This window comes from Canis lupus, chromosome 7 (assembly GCF_011100685.1).
Source record: "Canis lupus familiaris isolate Mischka breed German Shepherd chromosome 7, alternate assembly UU_Cfam_GSD_1.0, whole genome shotgun sequence".
Classification (NCBI taxonomy): Eukaryota; Metazoa; Chordata; class Mammalia; order Carnivora; family Canidae; genus Canis; species Canis lupus.
Window position 1 is genome coordinate 13,265,966 of NC_049228.1, and position 27,011 is coordinate 13,292,976.

Consider the following 27,011-nt stretch of genomic DNA (forward strand, 5'->3'; position numbering starts at 1 on the left):
CCACTAACAGAAAATAAACTATACTTAAATTGTAATAGCTTATCCTGGCGTGGGTATTCCTAACAACGAAGCCCTAATATGGAAATAATTTCCAAGCCAGGTGTACAAATGAAGGGTTGGCACTCTTGATAAACTGCCAGTGATGGATTTGCTGGAATTTCTGAGGCTTAAGACTATCTAACCTCAAGCAGTTGGGTCATAGGGACCACCCTGGTCCACACCATTCAATAAGACATGGTTTACAGATGGGTCAGTCCCCCTAATACCACATGGAGTACACTGGCATAAAATAAAATAATAAAAATAAAAAATAAATAAAAATAAATAATAAAAATAAATAAATAAAAAATAATAAAAATAAATAATAATAAAAATAATAAAAATAAAAATAAATAAAATAAAAATAAATAATAAAAATAAATAAATAAATAATAAAATAAATAAATAAATAATAAAAATAAATAAATAAATAACACATTGATATGTGTCTGAGGAAAACAATTAAAAATATAATTATAAATAAGGGCGCCTGAGTGGCTCAGCTACTAAGCATCCAGCTCTTGATTTCTTGGAAATCATAGTGAATTCCAGCACTAATTAATCTTAATTAATATCCCAGAATCAAAATTAAAAGGAAAAGTGTAGATTATTACTTATTAGTGGCATGTGCTACTAATAAAACCTACTGGAAGACCAGAGGAAAAAGTTTATTACATCAATTAAAGAAAATAATATGATGCCACTATAAAAATTTCAGGCATGAAAAAACATCTTTTATAGTAGGTGCCTAGTATTTAGCCTAGCATGATGCAGGGCAATTATGCTTGAGCTATAATAACAACAGATTTTCTTGAGTGGCAAGAACAATGAGAAAGAATTAAAGATGTATAAACACTACCTTTGTTTGTCATGCATGAATCTGCTATGTATCTTTTTTTCTTTTAAAAAAAATTTATTTTAAAAAAGCATGAGCAGCGGGGAGGAGCAGGAGGAGAGGGAGAAGCAGACTTCTTGCTGAGCAGGAAGCCTGACTCAGGTCCAACCCCAGGACCCTGAGATCATGACCTGAGCCATAGGCAGACACTTCATTGACTGAACCACCTAGGCGCCCCTCTGCTATGCATTTTTAACTCTTAATATTCCTAAGCGGGTCAGTACAGCATGCTGCCTATCGCTCACTATTAGATACCATACCCACTGCAGCTACAGATACTCTGACGGGGCAGCAATAGCAGTGCACCACTGTTCCAAAGTGAAACCCCACCTTCTGGTCCAAATACAAGTCCACTGTCTGTGACATCCTCTACTTTCTCCACAGATCACCATCCCAGTCACCTTATTGCAGATGAGGACTCATCAGCATCAGCAATGTCACCAGTATCACCAAGCCCAACCTTTCCGCTCCACCCTTCTTTATGAGCATCATCTACTTGCTGGAAACCTTCAATCAGGGGAGAAACCAAATACTTGGGGAAGCTGATTGAGCAATGGAAACCTCCACTTTAATCTCGAAGAATCAGAAATGATCCTGAACAAGGAAAAAATCCTACTGAATTAGCATTACAGGCATCCACAGAATAAAATTAGCACTAATTTGTTAATCTAAATGAATCCCCCAGAATCTAAATGAAAAGAAAAAGGTTTTCTGTGGTTTTCTTGTATTTTTGTTTTTGTTTTTTAGAGAGAGGGAGAGAGAGAGTGCATGAGTGGAGAGGGGCAGAAGGAAAGAGAATTGTAAGCAGGTTCCATGCTCAGCATGGAGTCCAACACAGGGCTTGATCTCAGGACCTGAGATCATGATCTGAGCTGAAATCAAGAGTCAGAGGCTTAACCGACTGAGCCACCCAAGTGCCCCCAAAAGGGAAAGGACTGATTTAAAAAACATAATGATAGATATGGTCCTGGGGAAATTATAGCACCTGCTACTATAGCACCCCTAAAGGCTTCAGATGTAGAGGATAAAGATTGGCCTGAACTACTAACTGACTTTGATATTATAACCCAACCTATATACCAAGAAGACGAGGTGATGACTTTTGTTCTTCTCCCTTATCTTACTGAATCAAGTGCAGCATTGCACACATGGCAAGAGACTCCATGAGAATGACCCCAATTTGATTCCTCATTTACTCCATATTCTAGCGTTTCATTATAAAAGCAGCTGCTGATTATGCAGAATGGGCAATTAGATCTTTAAATATAAATATGCCAAAAAATGGATCATTTACTACATTCCCAACTTATATTCTTTAATCCTTATCTACCTATTAGAAAAATAAGAATAGAGCCTCAGTCATTATATCCAGACTTTAAAAGAACAGAGACACCTTGTAAAGTGTACGGAGGACATATAGGAACTTAGCCTAGAACACATATCATTGTCTGTCTGTCATGGTACACATCAGGCTTCTCACATCACAGAGTTCTACCCTAAGAGTATGGGAACCTATGTTAATAAAACTTCTCCCCATTATATTGGAACCTACAGTGGTAGCCTATACTTTGAAATTTAATATAGAGGACTTTCAAGCCAGATATAGATCCCCAAATTCTGCTCAGTTTTATCTACCTTTGTTTATGTCCAATTTACAATCTATGATAAAACCAGATTTACTAAAAAGAAAGAAACACTTATAGTTCCTTATTGGACTAGTAGGAGCCTTAATTGGAGGAACAATAACAGCCACTTTTTCTTGCTTTCAAATTGATCAAATCACATTAGATTTTGAAAATTTTGAAACCACACAGCCTCAGTTGAACACTCATGCATGGCAACTTTGTCAACATTGTGTACACAGATGGATAAAATCAACAGTATATTACAACACGTAAATGAATTTCACATGGAAGTAAATAGAGCAATGGAAATTTGACATAAAGCAGTTGAAGAAAATGCTAAAAATAATGAAACACTAAAAAAATGCCACAAAATATGTTTCTCTAAGTGTAGATTGTCAATGTTGAAGTTAAGATTGGTTGATATGTGAAATCTTAGAAAAGCTATAATCTCAGGGCAGTACTGGTCTCCTGAGATAATAGACAAGTCAATGCTTGTGTGCTCGTTCGGTGAGGACCTGGTACTTCTTTTGTGAAGTGGCAGCTGAGGAGACCCCAGCTCTCGTCATGGCCAATGAAAAGCCCAAGGAAGGAGTGAAGACTGAGAACAACGATCATATTAATTTGAAGGTGGCGGGGCAGGATGGTTCTGTGGTGCAGTTTAAGATAAAGAGGCATACACCACTTAGGAAACTAACGAAAGCCTATTGTGAACGACAAGGTTTGTCAATGAGGCAGATCAGATTCCGATTTGATGGGCAGCCAATCAATGAAACAGACACACCTGCACAGTTGGCAATGGAGGATGAAGATACAATTGATGTGTTCCAGCAGCAGACAGGAGGTGTCTACTAAAAAGGGAACCTGCTACTTTACTCCAGAACTCTGTTCCTCCAGACCAAGAAGACCTTCTCAAATAGAAAGCCGTAGTTTGGTTCCACCACATCCTGACTACTACAGTATAGTTTTCTCTATTCTTTCATTTTCCCCTTCCCCATTCCTTTATTGTACATAAAGTAACTGTGTATGTGCACAAGCATATTGCATTTTTTTTAACTAAATGGCCAATGGTATGTTTTGATCGACATCAAATGGAGATGGGATGGGGGAAAATACTGCTTCTGTGAAAATACCCCCTCTCTCCATTAGTGGCATGTTCAGTCAGCTCTTATCTTTATATTCTAGTAAGTTATTTTGCTCTCACTGTTTAACAAAAAAAAAAAAAAAAAAAAAGAACAACAACATAAAAATCCTTGCATACCTTGTTCGATTGGAGAATTTTAATGTTTTTCATTTATCATTGTAAAACCAAGGACAGTTTTTTTTTAATAATAAATTTATTTTTTATTGGTGTTCAATTTGCCAACATACAGAATAACACCCAGTGTTCATCCTGTCAAGTGCCCCCCTCAGTGCCTGTCACCCATTCACCCCCACCCCCTGCCCCCAAGGACAGTTTTATAACTTTTTTGTACGTAGCTGTTACATGTAGGGCAATCTGTCTTTAAGTAGGGATAAATTACTCTAAAAGAAATGAATCCTAGATAGTTTTCCCTTTAAGTCAAGCGTCTTGTTGTTTAAATAAACTTCTTGTTTAAAATGAAAAAAAAATAGACAAGTCAACCACAAGTAGAGTAGACACCACACATTCCTAGTGGTTGTGATTCCTTAGGAAACTGTGAAATCAGATATTGACACCTGAAGTATGAAACAGGACACTGGGTACCACACTTCTGCAGTTCCCCAGTATCAAAAGGGAGAGTAGTCGATAGGCCACAGGAAGCTGCCTTATGACAGGAGGAAAACACGCTCCTACGGATATGTTGTTGGAATGGAACCCAAATACCTTTACTACTGCTGAACCTTTGGACAGACATGCTTATGATACAAGGACATGTGATTATGGCCTTGGTGCCTCTTCTACCAATTATATATAACATAGGAAACTGGACCAGGATAGTATGCGCTGAACCAAATCTCATGGTAGCCTAATGGAGTCAGGGAAAAATAAGAAATGCAACATGATAGGATGTGTAAAAATAGAACAAGTAATGATGTGTCAATAGAAGGAGAAAGATATTTGAGGTCAATGGAAGATAAAGCAACTATTAAAATAACCAGAGAAATATTTCACATTAGATGTCCTAAAATTAATCTAATAAATATAGGGCATCTGGCCGGCTCAGGCAGTGGAGTATGTGACTCTTGACCTTGGAGTCATGAGCTTGAGTTCCACATTGGATATGGAGATTAAGAAAGAAAGGAAGGGGGCAGCCCAAGTGGCCCAGCGGTTAGTGCCGCCATCAGCCCAGGGTGTGATCCTGGGGTCCTGGGATCGAGTCCCACGTCAGGCTCCCTGCATGGAGCCTGCTTCTCCCTCTGCCTGTATCTCTGCCTCTCTCTCTCTCCTCTCTGTGTTTCTCATGAAAAGATAAATAAAATCCTTAAAAAAAAAAAAAAAGAAAGAAAGGAAGGAAGGAAGGAAGGAAGGAAGGAAGGAAGGAAAGAAAAAAGAAAGATGTTTTGTTTAATAAAATCTAATAACCTTAAATCATACATTAGAAGTAAAATTGTCTGATATTGATCAAGGAAATTTTCAACTTTCCTTTTAAATATTTATTCTAGAGAGAAGCACTATGCGCCCTTGCACGTGAGCGTGGGGGGAGGTGCAGAGGAAGATAGACTCCATGCTGAGTGCTGAGTGTGGAGCCCAACATAGGGCTTCATCCCATGACCGTGAGATCAGGACCTGAGCTGAAACCAAGAGTCAAATCAACTGTGCCACCCAGGTGCCCCAGAAATTTTCAATCTTTGATGTTTGTGGGCCCTGCTCCTGGGCTCCCAAGGAAGTTATACTTTAACATTTAACAAGTCCAAATGACTTGGCAAAACCTCAGAGCATGTGCTCTAATGTCTGCTGGAGCATACATTGTACATCTACTTCATTAAGGAAAGTAACCAAAAAAGGAGCATTCTGAACACAAAAGATAAGAAAAAGGAAGAAACATCCTTGGTTTCCATAAAATTAAGGTCATTCAGCCCTGCCTATACTAGAAACTTATGGTGTGCAACTTTATGAAATGTCCTTTTCTAATGATTTGTAAGTATTTATGTAAAAAATGTGTATAACCCTACCCCAAGGTTCCTTTCCTGGATCTTCATGAAGACTGTGTATCCTGAGCAGCAGCTGTCTTAACTTGGACTCCAACAAAACTCTTTTCTTTTTTTTTTTTTTTATGATAGGCACACAGTGAGAGAGAGAGAGAGGCAGAGACACAGGCAGAGGGAGAAGCAGGCTCCATGCACCGGGAGCCTGACGTGGGACTCGATCCTGGGTCTCCAGGATCGCGCCCTGGGCCAAAGGCAGGCGCCAAACCGCTGCGCCACCCAGGGATCCCCTCTTTTCTTTTCTTTCTTTCTTTTTTTTTTTTAAATTCTAAAAGGTTTGTTCATTTTGTATCAATCATACAAAAACGAAGTAAGGTGTGTCAGGATGTCATCATCTCCTCTGTCCACATGGATAAGAGCTGCTGCTCAGCTGCTGAGTGGCTCTGCTGGAGTTTGTCAAAAACAGATGAAGATGTCACAGTGATGAGGGGACACTAAGACTGCAAATACGGAGTTTGTGAAGATGATCGACAGTGTTTGGTATGAGCAAGGCTACAATTTGCTGACCTGAAATAACAACCTGAAAACCATGGGGCACTTAGATCCTGCAGCAATAAAGGCGGCTCTTTTACCAGCAGTGGTAAAAGCCATGTTGCGGCTCCTGGAAGATTCTCTTTCCCATCAACACCAGCAGCCCTCTTCTCTAGCACCGTGGCCCATGCTCTATCAATGCAGGACTTCTACTTTTGCACTGGCAGCTGGAAGTCAGTTCCCAGTTGGCCAAGCTGGCTTCCCCCAATGCCAACTCATATAAAGGCACACCTCAGTTAAAGTGGGACTCTATTCCTTTCCACTCCCCTTTCCTGGAATGATCGTATGATTAATGTACCATTGGTTTGGATTATGTCTTTATGGTTTATTAAAAGACATCCTATATGCTTGTGAAATTCATAAATCCACTGTATCGTGTTAAACACATTGTTGACGAAGGCAGACTCAGTCTGAGCATTCATTTGCCTTCCCAAAGAAAAAAGTCTTCAGGAGGAATATGTGCATGTGTATTTGGGGCCCGGAATTACCCAGATGCCCGGTGCCACCAACTGCTTCAGTGGTTTGACCTCACTCAGCACTTTTCCTATAATAGGCTTCTGCTACTGTGATCTGCGAGGTCCATTCATGTACTGAATGTGCTTCCTCTGCTGGCCAAGGGCAGTCAGTTCCTCCAAGCCTGTGGAGCTTGGACGGTCCCCAACCCTGGGCATAACCTCCAGGATAAGAGAGCACACCCCCCAAAAATCTTTCTGAGGTGGCACCTTTAAACTGGTGGCAGTCCCTGTCTGGACTGGCTGACTGATGGGGTCCCAGGCTTACCAATAATCAAGATGTCCAGGTGTCCTTTATTTTTTAAAAAATTTTGTTTATTAGATAGAGAGCAAGAGAGCAGGCAGGGGCAAAGAGAGAGAAAATCTGAAGCAGACTCCTCTGTGAGCATGGAGCTCGACTCCACGACCCTGAGAACATAACCTGAGCCAAGATCAAGAGTCAGACACTCAACCAGCTGAGCTACCCAGATGCCCCTAGACTCCCAGGTATCTTTTGCTGAAGACTAAAGAGCCCATGAGGCTCCACCCTGGCCATGTGGTCCAGATACGTCCAGCTCCGCCTTCAGAAAAAGATATGAGCATTTGCACGGGTTAGGGTTTGGAATTAAGCAGATGTCGCAGGCGACCAAAAGCCCACTTTGAGTCCTAGACTTTCCTCACACGTCCTCAGTTCCAAAATCCTGCCTTCCCTCACCTGCATAGCCTACATATGAGCAATACGCATCCCATTAACCAGGTTTGGGCAGCCAAGGCCCTCAAGCCTATGGAACTCGGGCAGTCTTGAACCCTCTGCAGAGCCTCTATGGCAGAGGAATTTCAGTGGAAATGAAATCTGAAATCTTTCTAAGGCAACAGCTTTCAAGTAGTGGCAGTCAGGTCCCATGTGGCCTGGCTGCTTCACAGGGGTCCTGGGCTTCTGCTGCAATCAAGGTTATAGGTGTCTCTTACTGAAGGACAGTCCCCTACCAGCCCTCAGAATGCAGTGTTGACCAGGCAGGCCAGACTCCCCGACTCTGCCTTCACTGCGGTATGGCACATTTGTGTAGATGAAGACTTGGTATTTGGCCAGGGTCCCCAAAGCCCCATCCTGTGAATCTGCCTTGCCTGACAATGCCCTGTTCTAGATCCCTGGCTCTCCTGACCTGTGCAACTGTGTATGCATAGTCCACCTGTGTCATCCAGCCTTGGGACACAGGCGGCCCTCTGGCCCTGTGGCACTACACCTGGACTCCAGTGACCTGGTCAGCCTCAAGTTATAGGGAGCCCACCCCCTGAAATATTTTTGAGGCAACAGCTTTAAACTGGTGACAGTCAGTCCCCATATGAACTAACCACTTGATGGAGTCCCAGGGTTTTCCAGCAATCAAAGTTTCCAGGTGTCCCTTATCAGAGAGTACCCCAGCCGTCCTGTCCCCTCACCCTGTCAGGACAGTCCAGATTCCTCCAGCACTGCCTCAGGGGAATATGCACACATTTGTGTAGGTTAAGCCTTGGAATTAATAAGATGCCCTGTACTCCCAATACCCGCTCTTGTGACCCGGCCTCCCCCAACATTGCTCTGTCCCAGGTCACAGGCTGCATTGCCCACACCCTGTCATGTACAGTCCATACCCTGTCAGCATTTCTCTGGCAGCCAAGGCCCTCTGGCCTCTGGAGCTCAGGCAGGATGCCCGCCATCTGAATAGACTCCAGGGTGGAGGAAGCCCACCTTAAGGCAACCACTCTGAGCGAGCCCATGGCTGCAAAAGGGCAACAGTCAGTCCCCCTGTGGACTTGATGCCTGATGGGGTTCCAGGGTCCTCTAAAACCCGGGATTCTCAGGGGTCCCACATGGAAAATACAATTGCCTGACAGTCTAGGCCCTGCATGGCTCTGTTGGGAAATCTCTAGCTCTGCCTTCAAGGGAAATATCCCACCTTGTGCGTCAGGCCAATGCCTTCTCTCCTCAACAGCCTCCTCCTCTGACCTGGCCTCACCCAACACTGCCCTGTTCCAGGCCACTAACTCCACTGTGGAGACAGCCCACACATGTACGTTATACACCTGCTAAGTTGGCCTTGGGCTGACCCAGCGCTCCCAGCTTATGAAAGCACCACCAGGCCCCAACCACCTGCTTGGCCTGTGGTGGGAAGTAGCTTATCTTTGGAAAATTTCTCCTAGCAAATAGCTGCAAATGGAAGACAGTAAATCTCCATATGGACTTGCTGCCTGATGGGGTCCCAGGCTTCACAAGGAACCAGGACTCCCAGCCATCTCCCAATCAAGAGATACTTTGTCCTGCCCGCCCAGCCCCTCCTTCAAAAGGGAGTTGTAAAACCTCCAGCTCTGCCTTTGGAGGAATAGTCCACAATGGTAGGTGAGCCTTGTGACTAGGCCCACATTCTGGACCTGCATAAGCCTCTCCTAGACCTCAGCCTCCCCCAGTGCTTGCTCTGCTCTAGGTCCCTGGCAAGCGTGACTTGTATGTCCCCTCACCCGCCACTGGCCAGCTGGGGCTCCAGCACAACCATCTGCATTGCCTCAAGGGTGGAAGTAGACCACCCCTCTCAACACCAGACCGGGGGTCCCCTGAAATGGGCTACAGGCAGGCCCCTGGAGGACTGGCTACCTGATAGGGACCAGGCTGCAGTGGCAGTCAGGCTCCCAGGTGTCTCTTATTGGTGGATACCCCAGCCAGCCCACCAGATCCAGCCCTGGCAAGGCAGCCCAGATGAGCCCACCTCTGCTTTCAGGGGAATGTACCCATTTGTGTAGGTGATTGATTAGAATTAGGAAGATAGGGCAGCCCGTGGCTCAGCGGTTTAGCGCTGCCTTCAGCCCGGGGTGTGATCCTGGAGACCTGGGATCGAGTCCCACATCAGGCTCCCTGCATGGAGCCTGCTTCTCCCTCCCTCCCTCTCTCTCTCTCTCTCTCTCCCCCTCATAAATAAATACAATCTTAAAAAAAAAAAAAAAAAAGAATTAGGAAGATGCCAGCTACCCCCCCACAGCAATGCCTGTCCAGACCTCTCCCAACATTTCACTGTTCCAGACTCCTGGCTCTCTGACCTTCGAGGTTTACTCATATGCAGTCTGATATCTCGCAATGGGCCTCTCCAGAACCTCACCCAACTGACTGGCCTCGGGGCGCAGAAAGCCCACCACCCGAAAATCTTTGCAAGGTGGCAGATTTAAAGCAGCCGTAATCAACACCTACTTAGACCGGCTGGCTGATGAAGTGAGGCCCCAACAGCAAGTAGGGTTCCCAGGATGCTCAGATTGCAAGGTGCCTTAGCACTCCCGCCCTGCCGCTTAGGCCAGCAGTTCAGATCCTTCCAGCTCTGCCTCCAGAGGGAATATACACGCTGGTGTAGAGTGAGACTTGGAATCAGGCAGATACCAGGTACTTCCAATAACCTGGTCCTATGACCAAGCCTCTCCCAGCATTCACCCTATTCCAGGGCTTTGGGAACCCTGACCTGTGTGTCCCATGCATGCACAGTTCAAATCCGCTAGCCACTCTCAGGCAAGCGGGGCTTTCCACACCTGTGGAGCAGGGCCCATCCCCAACCAAGTGTGTAGCCACAGGGATGGATAGACCCCCCCCCCCCACCTACCCCCTGCATCACGGTGGCAGCCCCTGAAATGGATGATAATCAGTGTCATGTAGCCTTACTGTCTGCTGGGGTCTCTGGCTTCTGCAGCAACCAGGGCTCCCAAGTGTCTCTTATGGGAGGTTACCCCAGCTGGGCAGCACAGAAGGATCCAGTTAGGTTGGTAGGTTAGGGCTGGGCATCAAGCAATTGCCCTGCCACCCCAAGAGTGATCTTGCCTTATTCAGATCCTTGGCTACCCTGATCTGCATCTTCAGCATATGTACAGTACACACACCTGTAAGCTGGCCTAGGCAACCCAGCCCTGCAAGCCTGTGCACTCCAGCTAGGCCTCAATCACCTGCCTGCATGAAAGCAGCCCACCTCACAAAAACTGCTCTGGCATGGCAGCAGCCAAAAAAATGGATAATACTCACATGCAGTTTTCCTGCTTGATGCAGTCCCTGGCTTCATAGGGAACCAGGACTCCCAGGTGACTCCTAATCGATGGATACCCTGTCCCACCTGGCCAGCCTTTTCCTCAGAAGTAAGTTGAAAAACCTCCAGCTGTGACTCCAGGTTTGGGGGATGGGAGGGCGAGGGGCCATATTCCACAATGGTAGGCAAGCCTTGCAATGAGGCCGAAGTTCTAAACCCCTAAGGGCCCTTTCTCATGACCCAGCCTCTCCTGACTCTTGCCCTGTTCCAGGTCCCTGACAATGATGATCTACTCATCCTATGCATGCATAGTTCATATCATGTTGGCCACCCTTGGGCAGCTGGGGCCTTCCAGGCCTGTGGAGCTAGAGCCCATCCCCAACTACCTGCATAGCCTCAAGGATGGAGGGAGCGCACCTGCCCGTTCAGGACGTGGCTCTGGGGTAGCTGCTGAAACGAGCAAGTCAGTGCCCACGTGGACTTACTGTCCACTGGGTTCCCGGGCTTCTGCAGAATCAGGGCTCCCAGGTATCTCTTATTGGAGGCTACCCTGGCCAACTGCTGATCCAACTCTGGCAAGACACTACAGATGACTCCAGTTAGGCATTCAGTGGGAATAAGCACATTTGCATGGGTTAGGGCTTGGAATCCGGCAGTTGCCTTGTAACTTGTAGCTCAAGAGCTCTTGTAGCTCAAGAGCCTGCTCTTAATACCTGAATTCTCCTCACACTGCCAGGTCTTGTTGGCTACAAGACCCTTGCATCCGCGCGTGTGCATGTGCATACTGTCTGCTGGCCTTTGGCAGCCTTAACGCTCCAGGCCTGTGGAGCTTTGGCCAGGCCCCAACCAACAGCATTCCCTCTAGGGGGTAAGGAGCCCACCCAAAACCTCTCCAAGTTGGAGCATTACACTGGCAACAGTGAGCACTTATCTATTAGACTCTATTATGCCTTTTGGGGACTGGGCTGAGCAGTCATCAAGGTTCACAGGTGTCCCTTAGGAAGGGCACCCAGGCCATCCTGTGCTGCCAAACCCTGGAAAGGCAGCCCAGATTCCTTAAGCTCTGCCCTCAGGGGTAATATGTGAATTTGTGAGTTGAGGCTTGCAATATTCCCAACAGCCCCCTCTTGTTACCAGGCTTCTCCCAACGTCCTGTCAAGGGCCAGCGCATCCCTGACCTGTGTGGCGCACACAGGGGCAGTCTTGAGCAAGTGGGAGCCCTTCCTGGTCCGTGGAGCTCAGACTGGTCCCCAGCCTAGTATGTAACATTCTGGTTGGAGGGAGACTACTCTTCAAAAATCTTTGTGAGGAGGCAGCTTTACACTGGCAACGTCTGTCTTCCTTCACACTGGCTACGTGCTGGAGTCCCTGGCTTTTACAGCTCTACAGGCTCCAGATGGCTCTTAGTGAAGGAGACCCCCAGTGAGTCAGCCAGGACCAATCCTGGTAAGGCAGCCCAGATTCCTGCAGTTTTAACTTCAAGGAAAATATGCCCATTTGTATCTGTTAGAGCTTGGAAGCAGGAAGATGCCATGGACCCCCAAGAGCCTGCTCTGGACCCTAGATTCTCCTGACGTTGCTCAGTCCTGGTCCCTGGATTCTCTGATCTGTATGATCTGCATGTGTAGAGTATACACCCAATTGGCCACAGGACTGTGGAGTTCATCCCTAGCCACCTGCATAGCCTCAAGAGTGGAGGGATCCCACCTGAAAATCGCTGAGGCATCAGCTAAAATGTGTGACAGTCCCCTCGTGGACTGGCTGGCTGTTGGGGTCCTGGGCCTCTGCTGTAATCAAGGCTCTCAGATGTCTCTTATTGGAAGATACCCTGGCCAGGCCTTGAAATCTGGCCCTGGCAAGGCGATCTACACTCTTCTAGCTTTGCCTTCAGCAGGAATATGCACATTCATATAGAGATCAGTTAGATGCCATGGATCCCCAAGAGATCCCTCTTGAGATATGGTTCTCCTGACATTGCCCAATTCCAGGTTCTTGGCTGCCCTAATCAGTGCAGACCCTATCAGCAGTCCTTCCCAACCATCTGCATGGCCTCCAGAGCAGAGGGAGCGCCCCTAGAAACCTGAGGGGACAGCTTTAAACTGGCAACAGTCCCCATTTGGATTGGATGCCTAATGGTATCTTGGGTTTCTCCAGGAATCCAAGATCCCAGGTGCCTCTCAGTGAAGGCTATCCCAGCCAGTTTGCTCATCCCACCTTGGCAAGGCAGTCCAGGTTCCTCTAGCTTTGCCCTCGGGACAATATGTATGTTACTGTAGGTTAAGGCTTAGAATTAGGGAGAGGCCTTGTAGCTCTCAACAACCCACTCTGAGCAACCATCACTCGGCACTGTGCCTGGCCCTTGCATGCACAGTTCACATCCCTATAGCCTGCCTGGGGCAGTAGAGGCCCTCCTGCCCAGTGGAGCACTGGTTGGTCTCTGACCATCTATATTGCCTCCATGGTGGAGGGACCCCACCCCCTAAAATCCTCCTTAGGTTGTTGCTTCAAACTGGAGAAAGTCCCCATTTCTGGCTGCCTGATGTGGTTTCAGGTTTCTCCAGCAATCCAGGCTCGCATGTATCTCTTATGGGGGATACCTAGGCCAGCCATCAGGCCTGCCTTATTAAGGCAGTACTAATTCCTCCAGCTTTCCCTTCAGGGCAAAATGTGCATTTGCATAGGTTAGGACTTACAATTAGGCAGATGCCATGAGGCCCCAAGAGCCTGCATTGTAGACCTGGCCTTTTCTACACTTGCCAGTTACAAGTTGCATGGCCTCCTTGACCTGCACAGCTCATACAGTACACACTGTTGGCAAGTTCCAGCAGCTAGAGCTCCTAAGCTTGTGGAGTTTGGGCCCATCCCCCCCCACCACCTTTAAACTGGTAACATTAAGTCCTCATTTTGACTGCCTGCTTGGCGAGATCCAGGGCTTATCAGGCATCTAGGGTCCCAGGCATCTCTTAAGTGGAGGATATCCCAGCTGGCCTGCCTGGGCCTGTCCTGGCAAGATGGTTCAGGTTCTTTTCAGTTTTGCCTCCAGGGGGAATATGCATATTTGTCAAGGTTAGGGCTTGAAGTAAGGCAAATGCCATAAGCCCCCATGGTGCATTTGTGAAATCTGGCTTCTCCCTACACTTGGCCTGTTCCATGACCCTGTCTACAATGACTTGCATGACCCATGTATGTATCCTACACACCCTGTCAGCTGACCTCTGGCAGCCATGGTCCTGCAGGCCTGTAGAGCTCAGGCTGGTCCTCAACCACCTGGAAAGCCTACTATGGCAGGAGCCCACCCATGAAAATCACTGAGGCTGCTGTTCAAATCTGGCAACAGTCAATCCTCGTGTTGAAGTGCGGGCCCCATGTGGTCCCCGACTTCTATAGCAACCAAGCCCCTCAGGTGAATATATTGCCAGGCCACCTCTGCAGGCCTTGCCCCGGCAACAAAATCCCAATATATCCAGCTCTGCCTTAAGGGCAAATAGATGCCTTTGTGCAGGTTAAGTTTTGAATTAGGCAGATGTATCCCTAGTAGCCTGCTCCTGTCACGTGGCCTCTAAGGACCCTTACCCTGTCCTAGGTCCCTGGCTAAATTGCAGTTGGCACATGGGCGGGCAGTCCCAGTCAGCAAGCACCCCCTCAGGCCCTGGGATGTTGATGCCCTCAAGGCCTTGGTGCTCTGTCTGGACCTCAACCACTTTAATGGCCTCCAAGGTAAAGGGAGCCTACCCTCCAAAACTCTTGAGGCAGTACCTTCAAACTGAGGACAGTCCCTATTTGGACCAGCTCCTCAATGGAACCCCAAGCTTTCCCACCAATGAAGCCTCCTAGGTGTCTCTTACTGTAAGATATCCTGGCCAGCTAGCCTGGCCCTGCCATGGCAAGACACCACAAATTCCTCTAGCTTGGTCTTCATGGGAATGTATACATTTGCGCAAGTTAAAGTTTGGGATTTGGCAGATGCCCCAAGGGCCTGCTCCTGTGATGCAAACTCTTCAGACACTTGTCTTGTTCCAGGTCTCTGGCTACCCTTATATGATCTATGCACACATAGCCTGCACCCACGCCGTCATCAAGTGATGTGTTTTACAGGCTCTGCAGGCCTGTAGAACTCATACCAATCTCCCAGCAGTTGCAGAAACTCATTGTGGAAAGAGCCCATCCCTGGGAATTTTTCTGTGGCAGCAGCTTCTAATGGGTGCCAGTCAGTCCCTATTTTGGCTGGTGGCATGATGGGATAGCAGACTTTTCTGGCAATCAGGGCTACGAAGTGATTTACTTATTGGTGATTGTGACAAAAGAAATGATAGAAGATATTTAAAAACGGTTTCTTCATCTTGCTATTTCTAAATACTTCTCTACAAATAAACTATGTGTGGTTGTTTTATTCTCATTAAATGATAACTCTAATGGGATATGTTTTCTATTTAACATTAGTTTTTGAAACGTTAGACATCTACATAAGCTACATAAAAATTTTGGTCAGGTACATGCAAATATAGTCCCAGTGAAGATCACCTTGCTGTATTATTATCACTTTCACATACTCTGCTTGTTATATTTTAACATCAGTTCTCATTATGCTTACTGTCTTTAATGGATAAAAGTGTAACTCAAACAATTAAAAACTGTGAAAGGGTCAAAAACATTGCAGCAGCTAGCACTTTCAACCAGGTCATTAGCTGGAGGATGATAGGTCACAGGCCTGCTGAGCCCAACCATAAAGCTTGGAGGCTTTCAAACAAAATACATTTAAGCTATTTTATTGATTTAAAAGATACAAAAAGAAACAACAGCATTAATTCTTTTAGCCATAGGAATCCCCTGAAATTTCTCTGCCAACTCTTCAAAACTAACTGAGAAACTTAAAATTACCTCACAGGAGAAAAAAAACTCCAAAGTCCAGTGTCTGGACTGATTCTACACCAGTGTCTGATTCTACACCAGTTTCTTCTGGAACTCTGATATCACTCAGGATGCAACTTATATTAAAGCAGAATGTAATTACAATTTTTCTGTGATAATAATTACACAGTTATGTATGGTATCATGTATGATATTCTATGCCCATGAGTCACTATTCTAAAAAAAAAACCAAAACTGCAAAAGTAATGAAAGATGAAATCCCAGATACGCAAAAGAAAATCTGGAAACTTGAAAAAAAAAAAAAAAGAAATAACTGAATAGAAATTAATGTTAAGCATACATTAGATAATACATTTTAATTATTTGTACATTTAAAAAATATAAAGTTTTATGCTTTAAAAATAATCATTTTATTCATGAATAGACCCAAAAATAATAAACTGCTTCTTTTTAATATAAGTTTTGAAATAGTGGATAGAAAACTGACAACAGTTTCAGCTGATTGCACTTATACATGAAAGGAAAAGTGTTTTTTTTTAACAAAGGCTAAACATTAAAAGAAAAAGTGCCAGTTTATAATCTTTTTCTAAATTATATTGAAAGGAAATGATGAAAAATCATATTCAACTGAATGAAAAAACAAAAATGTTTTTCTCATCTGTGATCTGAAACACTGGTAGATTGGGTATGCACATTTCATACTGGTTCTTCATAGATCTGAGGTAGCACAGGTCAGCAGGCCAACAGAACAAGTCTACAAGGCACCATTGGTTTTGTGTGACAGAATGTTAGCTGGCACCTGAGATCTAGAAATACAGGAAAAAATTCAAATACGGTATATACATTTTTCTTCAATTTCCTCTGATTCTGTATTGGATTGATACTGATATTATATTACTATGCTTTGTCCTTTTGTTCAGGCAGGTCTTTACTCAAATCTATTTGAAAGATTCCTTCACAAAGTCACAAATGAAAACAGTTCTTTTAGGTATGCCCTACACTCAACTGACCACCACTTAAGGCCTTGGATAGAACAGATGTATGTGTCTTTCCTGTGAAGATATTTTCCAATAGATTCTTCCCCCATGTCTTTATAATCTCTTTTTAGGTATCAGTAAAGATCCTGTATCTTCCCAATGTTTCCAAACTTGTTTGGAAAGTTTTCCAAAACTTCTTTGCTTTAAAGAAGTCACATGATTAAAACATGAAAAGCTTTTTAGAAACACGGGAAAGACACACACACACACACACACACACACACACACACACACACACAATATACATACATATTCTCTCACAGCAGCAGAGAAGCCAAAACCTAGTTGAGATATTCCAAGATCATGGTGATGGTTCCACGTCATGGAACAGACCCTTTATACGATTTTACTAGAGTTCTGCCTTCAGAGCTGCAATGCAAATTAACAACTACTGTCTCCATCAACACTTCTCAATCTTTCTCATAATCACAGAACATGGTCCAACATTTACTATTGGTCATTAAAACCTCTTAGAATCTATTCACTATGTCTGCTTCCTTTTAGGAAGTATAGTGTCTCTTGGATTTCTTTAATTGTTAACCTACTGGTGTTTTCAACTATCTAGTCAACAAATGAGCTGCATTTATATGTTCCATCACTGTGTAACAAGTAGATAGCATGGTGAAGTTATGCTACTGTACCCAGATAAAATTTACTATTCAATTAGTTATTAAAATCTGTTCTGCTTAAATGGCACTCAAACTCTCATCCGAGACAATTATAAAATTCCATTCAGGGGAGACAGAAATGATGATTAACAGAAATTAACAAAAGCATCAGAAATATACTCAGCAAATACCAGTTTATACATTCTGCTGTTCATCTTTATGTCTTTATCTTTTATAAATAGCATGTCTGTATAATAAACCTATTATTTCATCTTCCAACTCATAAGTTTTAATATATTATTTTCCTCCCCTTATTCCTATCTTCTAAGACTTTTTTCACTTAATCAATGATTCTCAAATTTCATTATCAGGAGAACTCTTTGCTCCAATTAAATCTTATGGAGACTCCCACTATATAGAGCAGTCAAAAGCAGAACTGCTCTGATGAAAAGGGGAGGGTTGTCAGTAGACACAGCTTAGAAACCACTGCTCTAAAGCATTCGAGAAAGCTGAAGTAAAGATATGGTCCATTGGAATTGCTTCATTTCCAATGATTATAAATAATTTCCTCCTTGTTTCCAATTTTTAAGAACATTTCTTGAGGATAGTTGCTTTTACACCTCAGCCCATTAACGGAATAAAAGCACAGTGCCTTACTAAGTATTTGAATTCACGTTTCTTTTCATACTGTTAAAAATGCAAATTAGTATAAGATATAATCCCATGACTAGGTTATTAAAATCAGTTTAAAAAATACTTAACGTGATAGAAAAAACATTTTTTAAATTACCATTGCTTCATTAAATTGTAATTACTCTAGTCCAAGTCCAAACACTAGCCAAAAGGCTCCTTAGACTCTGAAACAAAAATCACTGTAGTCATTCTGAGATTTTATCTCCCATGCAATGATTCTGTTGCTATATTTTTAGATTTAAATTTAAAAAAAAGAGCCTCAATGATATTTTTATGCATATTTTAAACCTGATTTACTTGAAAGGCCAGGAAAAAAAAAAGTCAAGTTTTGTCAAGCTTAGAAAGATTTTACAAAAGGTAAAAAAAATGAATTTTTTTCCTCTAAAATAAGCTCATTTGTGCTTTCCAGGCTTTTCATCAACCTCCTTCCACAGAAACAGGTTTTTAAACTGACTTTTCAATAACTCCATGCCTTCAAAAACCAATTCTGTTCTTAACTTATAAAAGGCACCCCTGTTCTTCTATGCTCTTCACAGGCTGGACGGGCAGCACCAGGTGTGAAATGCGGCTCCAGAGCCCACTCAATTTGTCAGAGTCCATGTGGTTGAAGGAGCGAGGAGTGTCAGAATTGGTAAACCTGGCCCAGAGTAAATCTCTAACTTTTTCTTCAGTTTCCCTGGGGCCAACACTTGCTTCTAATGTTTTTTCATCTAGGAGAACAGTCAGGACTAGGGCCACATCTTTGAAGGCAGCATTCTCATGGTCACAATACTTATAGAAGATCAAGGTAGAACCTGCAGGAAGGGATTCAAAGTGGTGTACCACGGCAGCCTTCTGGCCATTCTCAAATCCCGAGCTCAGCTCCACATCAACCAAGTGCTTGACTGTGTCACTGTCCTGCAAGGTTCTTCCAGTCCCATCAATTTGAATGGCAGAGACTTTCTGGAAGGAGGTGTAGGCATCTGCCACGAGGTGGCTCAGGCACTTCAGGGTCTCTCTTCCCTCTTGAGCTGCTGTAAATATGATGGTGGCTGGCTCAGTAGGGTTTGAAGCATTGAGGTGCTTCTGAAGAAATTTACGTCCTCTCTGCCATAAGAAGGAACTCTGGCCTGGAAATTTATCCTTCAATTGGCTGAACTGAACCAAAAAGGCCTCCAAAGCTGGATTTTTGGGCACTTGCTGGGCTGGAGAGGAATAGAAGCTATTAACACAACTTAGCAAAAAAAGTGTCATAACCAGGAAGCCAAAAAAGATGGAGCCTGTCAGAGAATGGGAAAATAAAACACAAAATTAGAACACAGATCAGAAAATAAACCTGGGGAAAACTTAAAACGAGTTAGATTTTACTAGTTGTGGTGAGTTTGTCTATATCCTTTAAAGTTTGAGATATTAATTAAGGTCCACCAGAAATACTTCTTCTCTATTGTCTTAATTATTTGAAGTTATAGTATTTTTGTTAAAAGGTAAAAGCTAAGTTTATGTATTTGTTGCTGTAACTAATAATGTGATTTAGAAATAAACTATTGCAATAGTCTTTCACCTTCTCAAAGTACCTAATACCTACAACGGGCCATTTTTCTGAAAGGGTCAAAATGTAAAAAATGCCATTTGAGAAGTTAATACTCTGTAATTAAAAAGCAGTTTTAGTTTCTTATTTATGGAGAGCCCTTCCTCCTCTGGGAATTCCCATTTTTGTTAAGGATGGCAAAATATCTGCCAGACCCCTAAAGGAAAATCCTTAAAACTCTATTGCTCTCTTTTACTATTACTTATTACCAAACGTTTAAAAAAATACATTTAGGGATCCCTGGGTGGCGCAGCGGTTTGGCGCCTGCCTTTGGCCCAGGGTGTGATCCTGGAGACCCGGGATCGAATCCCATGTCGGGCTCCCGGTGCATGGAGCCTGCTTCTCCCTCTGCCTGTGTCTCTGCCTCTCTCTCTCTCTCTGTGTGACTATCATAAATAAATAAAAATTAAAAAAAAAAAAACATTTAAAAAAAGTCGCAGTAATTAGACAAAAAAGAAATAAAAGGCTTCCAAATTGGTAAGAAGTAAAACTTTCACTATTTGCAGAAGAAACAATACTCTATACAGAAAACCCTAAAGATACTACCAAAAACTACCAGAACTCATGACTGAATTCAGTAAAATTGCTGGATACAAAATCAATGTGCAGAAATCTGTTGTATTTGTGTATACTAATAAGCAGCAGAAACAGAAATCAAGAAAACAATCCCATTGACACACCAAAAATAAGAAGATACTTTGGAATAAACCTAACCAAAGCAGTGAAAAATCTATACTCTGAAAACTAAAGAACACTGATGCAAGAAACTGAAGATGACACAAAGAAATGGAAAGACATTCCATGCTCACGGACTGGAAGAACAAATATCATAAAAATGGCTACACTACCCAAAGTATTCTACAGATTTAATGCAACCCCTAACAAAATATCAACACTATTTTTTACAGAACTAGAACAAATCATCCTAAAATATATATGGAACCACAAAAGACCCTTAATTGCCAAAGCAATTTTGAAAAAGAAAAGCAAAGCTAGAGGTATTATAATACCAGACTTCCAGGTATATTACTAAGTGGTAGTAATCAACCAGTATCATACTGGCACAAAAACAGACACACAGATCAATGGAACACAAAAGAAAACCCAGAAATAAACCCATGACTATATGGCCAATTAGTCTTTGAAAAAGCAGGAAACAAAAATTCACTGGGAAAAAGTCTCTTCAACAAATGGCTGGGAAAACTGGACAGCTACATGCAAAAGAATGAAACTAGATCACTTTCTTACCATACATAAAAACACATTCAAAATGGATTAAAGACTGGGCAGCCTGGGTGGCTCAGTGGTGCCTTCAGCCCAGGGCGTGATCCTGGAGACCCGGGATCGAGTCTCACGTTGGGCTCCCTGCATGGAGCCTGCTTCTCCCTCTGCCTATGTCTCTGCCTCTCTCTTTCTCTCTCTCATGAATAAATAAATAATAAAATCTTAAAAAAAAAAAAAAAAAAAAGAAGAATTAAAGACCTAAATGTGAGACCTAAAACCATAAAGCCATAAAATCCTAGAAAACAACACAGGTAGTAAGGCCTCTGACATCGACTAGAACAACATTTTTCTAGATAGGTCTCCTGAAGCAAGGGAAATAAAAGCAAAAATAAACTATTGGGATTACATCAAAATAAAAAGCTTCGCCACAGCAAAGGAAACAATCAACAAAACTAAAAGGCAATCTACTGAATGGGAGAAGATATATGCAAAGGACATATCTGATAAAGGGTTTGTATCAAAAATTTATAAAGACCTTACACAAATCAACATCCAAAAAACAAATAAATTAATGGGCAGAAGAAATGACTTCTATTCATGTCAAAGAAGACATTTGGCTGGCCAACAGACACTTGCTCAACACCATCCTCATCAGAGAAATGCAAACCAAACTACAAATAGGTTATCTACCACCTCCCACCTATCACAATGGCTAAATCAATAACACAAGAAACAATACGTGCTGGTAGCATGTGAAGAAAGGAGAACCTTCCTGCACCATTGGTGGGAATGCAAACTGTTGCAGCCACTGTGAAAAACAATAATGGAAGTTCCTCAAAAAGTTAAAAATAGAACTACCCTACCAGCCAGTAATTGTGCTACCGGGTATTTACACAAAAAATACAAAAACACTAAGTCAGAAAGATATACGCAACCCTATGTTTACTGCAACATTATTTACAACAGCGAAATTATAGAAGCAGCCCAAGTGTCCATCAGTAGATGAATGCATAAAGAAAATGTGGTACACACACACACACACACACACACACACACAAACATACACTGGAATATTAACCAAAAAAATATGAAATCTTGCCATTTGAAACACGGATGGAGCTAAAGAATATAATACTAAGTCAGAGAAAGACAATATATGATTTCAGTCATACGTGGAATTTAAGAAACAAGACAAATGAGGAAGAGAGAAAAAAGAGACAAACCAAGATCATCATAGACTCTTAATTACAGAGAACAAATTGATGGTACCAGAAGGGAGGGGGCAGGAAGCTGGTTGAAACAGGTGACGGGGATTAAGGAGTGCACTTGTGATGAGCACAGGGTGATGTATGGAATTGCTGAATCACTATATTGCACAGCTGAAACTAATATAACACGGTGTATTAACTCTACTGGAATTAAAACCATACAATACAAAACAATGTTAAAACTGCTTAAATCTGCTAGTTTTCTAGGTGCTTTCTCTGAGGATTTCTGAATGTAAATCAACATTATAAAATAAGACCAATTTTGTTCTCACCATAACTCAAAAACTTCTTTGTATTCATCTTTCTTACGGTATCCAGTGCATTCTCTTTGTTTTCTTCCAATTCTTGTGTTTCTTGCTGATGACTTTCAGCCTCTGGGAGGCAAAGGAACATTATTTTTAGACAATACACTAATGGGGTATCATATACTTTAAACCTCTTACCAAAGACTTACTAGACTGAGAGGATTTCTATACTTTGTAAAAATCTTCTTATACAAAGCTAACTTTTTTCCTGTCTTTTCCTTAAGGCTATTACTTTTATTCTACCTAGAAGAATAAAATGAAGTAGTGAAATTCATGTAAGATTACTGTTGCTACATTCACTATTTCCCACTGGCCCTTACATCAAGGACAAAGCAACAAGCATCCTAATATTGCAGCCAAACCTATCTACAATGTGTCTTGACAATGTACAAAATTAAAAAGGGACTAAAGAAGTGTTAGCTAGGGGTACCTGGCTGGCTCAGTCAGTAGAGCATGCAACTCTTGAACTCAGGGTCATGAGTTCAAGCCCTATACTTGGCATAGAGCTTACTTCAAATAAATAAATGAAAGCTATTTAAAAAATAAAGCACACATAATAAAGTGTTTTTTAAAAAAAAAAAAAAAGAAGAATTAGCTGTACGCTAGACTCAACATCATAAGGCAAAGACACTCTAATTCCAGGGTTCAAGTTATGTGACTCCTCAAGACCCCAAGTATACAAATAGCAGAGACTCTCAGTTTAGAGATAAGAGAGATTACTGTACAGTTACAAAACAGCTTACAAAAGCAAGTTTGAACCTCTTAGTGAAGGAAGTATAAAAAGCAAGGAATACCAAGTTAAGAAAACTTATGAACTACATAAAAATGTAGGTAGGGTGAGACATCAATCTTAAAAAATGTGTGAGTGAAAAGGAGGGTACTCTAAGTCACTCTATAGTCAAGGTGTGTGCTTACTGGAAAAATAACTCAAAATGGTATACGCTATTAACATAAAGAAGATCATCTCCATCTATAAAAGATTGTGTATTTAGTCATATCACACCCCTCAAAAATAGGAATTTAAACTATCATATCACAGAATATGAAAGGATCTTTAATATCACCCACTGTGGCTCCACCTTACCTATCATTGGCAAAAGGCCCAGGGTCATTAAGGGCTTTGCCCAAGGTCACATAAAGAGATGTGGCTAAACTGAGATTAGAACAAGGTTTCTCATCTGCTAGATCAGCATTCCATTAAGTTACTGCCCACAGCTTGCACTTTTAAAACTGTATTTTCTTCCTCTATTTAGTGAATCTGCATACTGGTAAAAATATGATAGAATAGTCCATACAAATCACATTCATTCATTTATATAACAACTATTCATAAAATTGCTTCTCTATGCCAGGTGCCACAGAAACACAATGAATGACAGAGACATAGTCATTGCTTTCAATGAAGTTAGACTATTCTAATGATTAGTGAATGAAACATATATTTGAGATCAGTCACTGATTTATAGCAAAACAGGAACTTCCAGCCCTTAGTCAAGACCCTGATGGACAGAAAGTGTTAGATTTTATATCCCTTTGCACTTGGCAAATAGGCATTTAGAATGAGTTCTTCCAAGTACTTATAAAATACAAACCCATACATGCAATTATAGACAGAGTTCGGAGAGACCAGCTAGTTATCTCTTATCCAACTTTTTCATTCTATAAATAGGAAACTGAAGTAACAGAAGTTAAGACACTTGCCTAAGGTCACCCAAGTTAGCAAGTGGTAGGGCCACAACTAGAATCCATGTCTCTTTTGAGTTCCAGTTAAGGACTTAACCACTATAACTATTATCTTCATAAGGGAAGATAGGATGCTTATTCACCTTAATAGACAAGTGGGGAAAATCATGTAAAGAGAAATTAACTGATTCGCTTAAAGTCCTATAAAATATGACTGAGTTAAGGGCACTGGACCACTGATGCTGGTTTTTAAATATACCCATCTCTAGATTTATGTGGCATTTAGTTTTCAAAAGGAAAAAATATTTTTAAAATGTTAAGTAAAAATATGCTCCAAACAAAGAAAAAGCCAGAAGTGAAGTTTTAAAAAGTCATGCACCTCCTCCTTTTTAAAATTGTACATTACTACAAACAATAAGTAAATCCAAATATTGTTTAAAAATGTGTTGGAAAAAAATAATGTGTTGGAAGCTACCTAAGTGGTGTAATGTGCTAGTCTAGCAGATGAAAAACCTCACTCTAATCTCAGCTGAGTCATCTCTCTTTAAGTGACCTTGGGCAAGGCCCAAAGGCCTTGATCCTATGAAAAGAAATTCTCTGAAAAGAAGGACCCTGACCTATGCTTGTAATAGAGCAATACAAAACAGAAGTCCAATGGGCTCTCTCACCTGGTGCCAGCAGTCGCCTCCTCACTGTACTCTGGCTCTCCGGTGCTGCAGGGGAAAAAGCAGGGCTCTGGGTACCCTGAGGGTCTATGGCAGGTGGCTCCTGTGACACTCCAGGTCCGCTGTTCACTTCCTCAGGCAGGGCTGCAGAGCTGCTCCAGAAGAGTGCATCTTCTCTTCCTACCTTGTCATTTGGAGAACAGGTGGGTTCTAGATCCAAGGGTTTTTCATTTGGACTTTCCGAAGAGAGTTGATGTTCTTCTTCTTCATCCTGAAAACTCTGGTTGTTCTCATGTTCTGTTTTATCCTTTGGATAGTTCTCATAATTTGTTTCATCTGGACTTTCTGATTGATCATCTGTGTCTGTACTTCCTGGACCTACTGTTTCTACCTCTTGGTGAACTTTGTTAAGATCAGAGGCAAGGTCAGGGGTATGAGCTTCTTTGGTGGTAGTTGCTGGGACTGTGATCTCCTGTGCCTGAGAACTTATTGGCGGGTCATTTTTCAAATCCTTTTGAGAGACTATTGAGATAAAAATTAATAATCTTTATTGAAAAAAATCCCAATTCTTTTTGTATTTTAACAAGATCCCTGATTAATAATAAGTAATATGTGTATAGATTTTTATGGTTTATAAGGCACTCTTCTTAAACATTATTTCTCTTGGTTTTCAGTAAAGCTGATTAAGACAAATTTATGTGTTAATAAATTTAACAAATAATACTAATTTACAACTACTTCGAATGACAGAACCAATTTTTGATTGTATTAAATATATCCTCTTCCCTAATAAAATAATGAATCTAGGCAGTAATTGTCAACAGCAACTAAAACCGCTATAAAAAAGCTGGTGAGAAATTTTATAATGAATCAATCAGATTGATAAAACTGTTGAACTGATCAATTGTAACATCACAGAAAGAGGGAAAAACCAGACATTATTAACCTCCCAATTCAATGCAATGGGAAGTACATTATACCACCTATGAAGTATTCTTGCCAAACAACTGGTCAATCTGATCAAGATTCTAGAGCTATCAGTTTCCATGAACTATATAGAGGAATACATTAAATCATGCCTCAGACATATAATTGGTAAAACCTAGAATGTGAGAAATTCAAAGGGACAAGAGACTTTGGTTCCTTAATAACAGCAAAAAATAAAAACTAATGGCAATGAAAAGAAAAAAAAAGAGAATACGTTCCAACGTATTAAGAGAAACTTAAAGACATCAAATATATCAACAAAATTCAATGTGTGACCACACTGTTTAGATCTAATGTTGAACAAATTGTTGAAATATTTATGAGATAATCAGAGAATTTGAATGCCAGATATATACTACGGAATTACTGTTCATCTTTTAAGTACAATATATTGGGATAATTTTTTAAAACATCCTTTTAGAGACAAGTATCACATATTTATGGCTAAATTACATGTCTGGAATTTTCTTCAATTCAAGATTATGGGTGAAAGAAGGGAGACTATGGATGAAACAATATGTTGACAGCAGATGAAGCCATTTTATGGGTACATGAGATTCATTTCATTTCCTTCTATACTATCATGAATGTTTGACATTTTCTGTAATAAAGCTTTAAAAGAGAGCAACCTAAAAGATCAATCAAATGCAGTGAGTGAGTGGCCCACTATAAAGAAAAAAACAAGCAAAACCCTAACTGTGGAGGAAAAAAACATTAGGGAGGACAAAAAAGATTTGAGACAAGTGGAAAAATGTGCATTCTGATTAAATATAATATTAAAAAAACAGTATTAATATTTTTTCAGGTGTGATGCTATTTGGTTACTTAAAAAAAATATCTATCTTTAAGAGATGTAAACTAAAGTATCTAACAAGAAAATGATTTAATGCTTTCTTGCCTGCCTGGGATATTTAAATGCAAATCCAAGGCATTAAATCTAACTTTCAATTATAACCTATGTTATGAAGTCACTATACTGTACACTTGAAACTAGTATTACATTGTATTTTAATGAACTAGAATTTAAATAAAAACTCTAAAAAAAAGGAATTAGATGTTGAGTACGTGGGAATTCATTATAGTGCTCTCCTATATATTTTAAAATATCCTTAAATATAAGGTTTAAGTAAATATGCCCTCTTCTGAAATATATACTTCCTATTCTGCCTATTTTATATCTATCTCCTACATATATACACAAGATGAAAAATTTAAATTTCAGGGGCAGCCCAGGTGGCTCAGTGGTTTAGCACCACCGTCAGCTCACGGCATGATCCTGGAGACTTGGGATCGAGTCCCACATCAGGCTCCCTGCATGGGGCCTGCTT

At 41.7% G+C, this 27,011-nt stretch overlaps 2 protein-coding genes across 9 annotated transcripts in view; one reads left to right on the forward strand and one right to left on the reverse strand.

Moving 5' to 3' along the window:
* Positions 1-3,123: 3,123 nt before the first annotated feature.
* Positions 3,124-3,778, forward strand: LOC490297 (small ubiquitin-related modifier 2-like). The gene has a single exon (XM_038541765.1). It carries the CDS (start codon positions 3,124-3,126, stop codon positions 3,409-3,411), a length of 288 nt encoding a protein of 95 aa, XP_038397693.1. The 3' UTR covers positions 3,412-3,778.
* An 11,749-nt stretch (positions 3,779-15,527) lies between these two features.
* LOC106557472 (torsin-1A-interacting protein 2-like) overlaps positions 15,528-27,011 on the reverse strand; it is a 41,480-nt gene continuing 29,996 nt past the window's right edge. For all 8 annotated transcript variants that reach the window (XM_038542167.1, XM_038542164.1, XM_038542165.1 and 5 more), the window contains 3 exons: positions 24,700-25,218; positions 22,316-22,417; positions 15,528-19,243 (listed from right to left, as the gene is read on the reverse strand). In XM_038542167.1, the coding sequence (XP_038398095.1) occupies positions 18,483-19,243; positions 22,316-22,417; positions 24,700-25,218 (1,382 nt within the window). In that variant the 3' untranslated portion in view covers positions 15,528-18,482. The remainder of the gene's footprint in view (positions 19,244-22,315; positions 22,418-24,699; positions 25,219-27,011) is intronic.